General features: G+C 34.0%; 1 protein-coding gene across 1 annotated transcript; it reads right to left on the reverse strand.

Annotated features, from left to right (window-relative positions):
- Positions 1–547: 547 nt before the first annotated feature.
- On the reverse strand, positions 548–5419 carry LOC111905937 (probable disease resistance protein At5g66900). Its single transcript, XM_023901672.3, has 5 exons — positions 4472–5419; positions 3946–4349; positions 2945–3300; positions 2495–2709; positions 548–1533 (listed from the first exon to the last, which is right to left on the reverse strand). The coding sequence occupies exons 1-5, from the start codon at positions 5217–5219 to the stop codon at positions 713–715; spliced, it is 2544 nt and encodes an 847-aa protein (XP_023757440.1). The 5' UTR covers positions 5220–5419; the 3' UTR covers positions 548–712.
- Between the last annotated feature and the right edge of the window lie 678 nt (positions 5420–6097).

The following is a 6097-nucleotide window of genomic DNA, read 5'->3' on the forward strand; positions in this document are numbered from 1 at the left end:
GGATGAAGATATTGTAATAAAACACCATTTCTTGTTTATAGAATATTATTTAACTTATTTATAATATTATTGTAAGGAAATTGAAAAGTCATGAGAGTTTCAAATGAATGTGGTGAAAGAAAATTAAACAAGGGGGTTTCAAATGCATGAGATTCAAGAAAAAATGCTAGCTTTATAAATATGTATGATATATATATCAACTATTTCCTAGTTATAAGGGCAAACCAAAAAAGATTTGATTTTTTATTCATCAAGATTCTATCAATTTAGTTAACACTTTAAACTTTAGACACTTAATCCAAAGTGAGATGATGATAAACATGAATGAGTGGACTGAAATGAAATAGAGGCCATTGTCAACGACTACACCTATGCATTTGTCGGCTCGTACTACTTAAGATTTCATTCTTTTATATGATATTTCCTTAATGTCAATATGATTTGTTTTTGTTGTTCACATTTTTATAATCATAAAATAACAATAATCTGTGACTCGGGTTATTCTATGCTTGATTCAGGAACCAATCACAAATTACAAAAACCACTCTCATACAAATTACAAAAATCATTTATAAAAACAATCAAAATGTCATCTCATCTGTTTGAAGAACAATATACTAAGAAAATATACACTCAACTAATCAGATTATATATGCAGCATCGAGGGGAACAAAATATTATAATTCTGTCTCATTGATACAAATTGTTCTGTTTAACCAAACGGGATGATTTTCAGAAGGGTTTCTAATCGATCTTCTTCCACCAAATCAATCTCCACATTACCATACTCCCGCCACTGATAAGCTGTTTCTTCATTACATACCACATGTACATGAGACAAGTCCTCCACAGATTCCGGCAGCTCGTGTACACCGGTACAACCCTTCATATAAATTGTCCTTAAACTACCCAGTTTCCCCATTTTTTCAGGCAACCCACTCAAGCTTAAACAATCTGAAATGTCAAGAACATTCAACTTTTCAAGGCTGCATATCGATTCAGGCAACTTCTCCAATTTCGTACAAGAACGAAGACTAAGTGTTTCCAAATTAATCAAATCCCCAATTTCTTCATTAAATCCATACATCTCGTTACAATTAGTGATGCTGATCTTCTTGAGATGGATGCTTTTACATAATTTCCCCGGGAATTCGACTAAATCTTGGCAGTAATCGATTTCGATTTCAACTAATTGTGGCCAAATATTTTGGTGGGTGGTACTAAGTTTCTTGAAACCGTTACCAATTTTGCACATAATGAGGGATACTTTTTGCAGGTTTATTAGTGATAAAATTGACGGACTTATGTCGACACGTTCGAGTCTGATTCTTGTTAGGTTGTGTGAAGAGGTAAGAAAATTGAAATTGGTGAATTCTGTAGGGTATAAGCCGTGGTTTGTGATGTTTAGAATCTTTAGTTTTGGATTTCCTGCTAAGAAATTGGGTAAAGAGTAGGTCTTTGACATTAAGTTCAAGATTAGAACTTCAAGGTCGGGTACTTCCATGTAGCACCATTTTGAGGAGAAGGATTCTCCTGCAATATAAGATTGTAATCGATTAATAAATAAAAACGTAATGTGCCAATAAACTTATTAAAACCCTTTTCTCCCAAACCAAAAAAGACTCTTCACTTGTCATATTTTTTTTTAAGAAATAGCAACATACTTTTATTAATTTGTATAATTCATCTTTCTTTCAAATCTTCTATTACAACATGTACATTGAAATAAATAAATAAATAAACAAATATATATATATATATATATATATATATATATATATATATATATATATATTATAGTAATGCCATCTAAATACAAAGCAAATTTTACTTCTATAATTGGTAGATATTTTTAAAGTATAATGTGTTAATAAGAAAAAAAAATGGAAGCACAATGCTATAACTATGTATATTTTCTACGTAAAGAGTCATGATAAGAAAAAAAAAATTAAAAGTACAATGATGTAATAGAAAGAAACGAAAGTTAAACAAATAAATGGAAGTGCATTACTATTTGTTTATTATAGAACCCTAATTTTATTTTCATCTATTCCTATTACGGTATTGTACTTTGAAAAATATTCAAAAATAGTGATATCAAAATACAAACCAATCTTAGCTGTTATAACTGGGTGGGTTTTCAATATAATATCCTAAAAAAAAAATGAAAGTACAAATATTGTAATTGGGTAGATTTTCAAAGTACAATGCCTTAAATAAATTGGAAATAAAAATGATGCAACATAAAGAAATAAAAGTAGGATGCTAGAATAAACAAACAAATGAAAATTACGTTGCTATTTCTTGCATTTAGCCCTTCTGGGAACTAGTATAAAACCAACATATTTTCTATCTTTTGTATTTGATATAAGGTATCCGTTTATATTTCTTTGACAAGTCACAAGTGAGAAAAAAGAACCAACTGGCAACAAATATAAAAGCAGCATAAGTGGGCTTCCATAGTTTCCATTTAGATTTATGAAAGAATAAAAACCTGTGGAAATAGACAATATGCGGGCTTGCATAGGTTCTTGAACTTGTTTGATTGATGTAGGAAATTCATCTCCTCGTATATTTATAATCAATCTTGTCCTTTTTTCTAAGGGTAATTTGCTATTGAGGTGAATAGCAAGCTCCCTCAGCAAATCATGTTGTGTCACAAATTGTTGGTCGCAATGGTTAACTCTTTCACCCAAATCATTTTTAAACCTAAACAATTTGGAGACTAAATTAAATTGATGTCTTGATATATGAAATTTTTTTAACTTAAAGAAGAAAGAAGGACTTAATGGAGAAACCAAAGTGAAGAAAACGAGGGTGTCCCCTTTAAGTCCCGACCTTTTACGAATTTGCCCAAGTGTGCTATTATTTTCTTAAATACTTTTTAAACATCATCTATCTAAACAACACTTAATGGTAAAAAGAGTGAGCATAAGTGAAATACCCAGAGATCATAAGATCGACAAGATTTCTGTAGGAAAGTTCAAAGATCTTGGCGAGGGTATCAACACCACCATCATCATGGTTGTACAAATGCACCCACATGTTCAATAGAGCGCTAACCGGGATCCTTTGATCTTCAGGAAAAGTCCCCAAATCCAAGAAACATTCTTTGAAGTCATCATCTAGGGCATCAAAGCTTCTTTCGAGGCCGATGAGTACATCCTTGTGTAAATCTAGAACCAACCTTCCTTGAGACAAAGATTTTAGCATGGATTCCCAGACTGACTTATCCTTCCCATTTAAAGATCGACCAACCACAGAAAGAGTAAGCGGATGTCTTTTACAACATGTTACCATCTACATACAAAAATTACTTCTTTCTTTAGGAAGATCAAATATATTAATCATACTAAATGAAATTGATGATATTTTTCTGTTTATACTTCGCGTAATCTAAGCTGCCCCACACTGCTCAATGTGATTTGTAAATGGGCAAAGTTGTGGGAAATAGCAACGTAATTTACTCTATTTACCAATATGGAGTATGGGCAGTGTACTTTATTTATTACCCATAAATCCATAATAGCAACATACGTGCTTACATTTTGTAATGATAACAACATATCGAGTTACCCCCACTCACTTGTCCAGATGGTGCAGTTTACCATATTTTTTAGTAGTAGCATGCTTACATTTCTTTACACAAAAATAGCAGTGTATTACAATTTCATGCCAATAATAGCAAACTACTTACAACTCTTTACCAATGATAGCAACATTTAATTTAATAACTAATAAACCAACTACATAACACATATAGATAGAAAAATGTAAGATGTTGCTATTATTAGTAAATATAATAAAGTAAGTAACATTGCTATTATTTGTAAAAGGTATTGATAAACAATGCAAGTAAGTTGTTATTGCGTACAATATGTTCTAAAAAAGTAAAGTAGAAAAAAGAAGTCCTATATTCATTTTAGGAATAGAGCATATAGTTACCTGATTCACAAGATTCTCACTAATAACTGGACTAGGCCTCTTCCCTCCTTTAGTAAATGCAGATTGGCGAAAGAGTGTTTTAGCATCTTTCTCGTTCAAAGGGTCAAATTTGAAGACATCGTAGTTTGTAAATGCAGTCCTAGACGTGACAAGAATCTTGCATTCTCTGTTCTTTGATGGAAAGTTGTCAATGAACGTATCAGACCACACGTCATCTAATACCAGAAGCATGGGACCAACTACTTTCTCATTCAAAAAGTTCTCCAGCTTGTTCTTTGCATCTTCATTACTTTGAAAAAAAACTTGGGGACCCGAGAAATTTGGATTAAAGAGATCGTTGACGATTACCATGAAATTGGGTGATTCTGAAACTGTCACAAAGAAGATGTTCTCCCCGAATTTTTCTGTTCAAATGTATGAGACGATAGCGATAGCATCAGGCCAGTTAAACTAATTACTCCTGTTTCCATATAAAAAACCCTAAAATTTGGATTCATGAATGTGATGGATTAGGATTTAGGATTACCTCGAATCTCAGTGTCATTGCATAGCATTTTCACCAAAGTCGTCTTTCCACATCCGCCAGCAGCAGCAACAACCAACACCGATCGATCATCACAATCCATTGGATCACCATAATCGTCACTACCGATACCTGCAACAACCTCCGCCTTCAGCTTCGCTAATGGCTCCTCAAACGCTACAATTCCCTTCGGAAGTGCTGGAGCTCGCCAGCCATACTTTTCTCGTTCCATGTTTTCACTTCCAGATCTGTCTGTTCTCGAAGACGTCGACATCGAACTACAATAATTACCGTTCCAACTTTTACTCAGTTGAATATCTTTCACATCCGAAGCTATACTATCCATTTTTATTTTGATATCGTGCACCCCTGAAAGCGTCTCCACAATGCCCCGAGTCTGGAATACTTGAACTTCGATTTGAAAGAATCGTAACAATTTACCGTTGAAGTCTTTTAGCTTCAGTGAGTACTTGAACTTCTTGAAGATATTTCTCTTCACTTTCGCACATTTCTTGACGAGTTTTTCCGCTTCTTCGAGTTCCTCTTTGAACATCTTCCGCTCTTCCTCTGTGCGATCTAGTTTCCGATTCATATTGACTACATCCTCAATAATTGGTGTTATTCTCTGTAAGGTGAGAGTGAGTTGCTTCAGTTCTGGCTTGAAATTGGCCGTGGTTTTTACTACATATATTACCAGGTCAGTAAGTTTGGCGATGGATTCGGAAATAAGGGGATCTACGAGAAAAGCCATGCTTGTGTGAGATTTTTAAACTGAAATCAGCATAAAAATGAGCAGGAAGATGAGATGGATAGACTTGATGATTGGAAGATGTTGGAAAGAAAACAGAGCTTCACAACTGGAACTCCTGGTCAACGCCTTCCCTCAAATCTCAATGAACAAATAATATTACAAAAAGAAAAAGAGAAATGAAATAATGGCAGCCGCCGTTTACCAAAATTTCAGTGGGAAGTGCTACTGTCCTAGTGGACGAACGCGGACCATCCGCGTAAAAAATTTTGGAATTTGCACGTTTTTATATCTCTACTCTCAATCAATTAGAAAATTTCAAATTTTCATATAAAATGTTTGTATCTCTATAAAACTTTTTAGTTTTCAACAGGTTGTATGTTTTAGTCAGATGTATATAGTCCGCCGTAATAATTATGAACGAAAACTGTAAAAATAGAGAGGGGAGAGTGATAAGTGAAAACTGAAAACCCCAAGTCCCTAACCATATAAAAAACAAAACACTCCTAAACTACCGAACACACATCTAGATTCTAGAGTAATGGATCACCCAAACTTCTACGGGCTTAAAAGTTTCTAGAAAAAATATATTATCCAGTTCACCACTTAACCCAACGCTTATGGTAGCGGCCCATTCCCACCAATCAACTAGTCAGGCCTAGAAACTTAAAGTCCATCATCCAGCCCACTATAACTTGGCCTAAAGTTAAAGGGCCTAATCCGCTACCCAGTACCCACCAAAGGTAGTCCACTCCCATAACAAGCACCAACTGCACTGATGAGCACCATAATACCTTCAACTGTATTAAAGTGTCGTTCTCTTTGTCTTTAATAACTTTAATGAGCACAGTATTTAATCCGATCAACTATATTTAGCCGTT

The sequence above is a fragment of the Lactuca sativa genome, chromosome 9 (assembly GCF_002870075.4).
Source record: "Lactuca sativa cultivar Salinas chromosome 9, Lsat_Salinas_v11, whole genome shotgun sequence".
NCBI lineage: Eukaryota > Viridiplantae > Streptophyta > Magnoliopsida > Asterales > Asteraceae > Lactuca > Lactuca sativa.

Coding starts and splice junctions, on each gene's coding strand:
- LOC111905937 (XM_023901672.3), bottom strand. CDS start 5,219: ATGGCTTTTCTCGTAGATCCCCTTATTTCCGAATCCATCGCCAAACTT. Junction 4,350..4,471: donor CAATGACACTGAGATTCGAG/GTAATCCTAAAT, acceptor ACATTTGAACAG/AAAAATTCGGGGAGAACATC. Junction 1,534..2,494: donor CATATTGTCTATTTCCACAG/GTTTTTATTCTT, acceptor CTTATATTGCAG/GAGAATCCTTCTCCTCAAAA.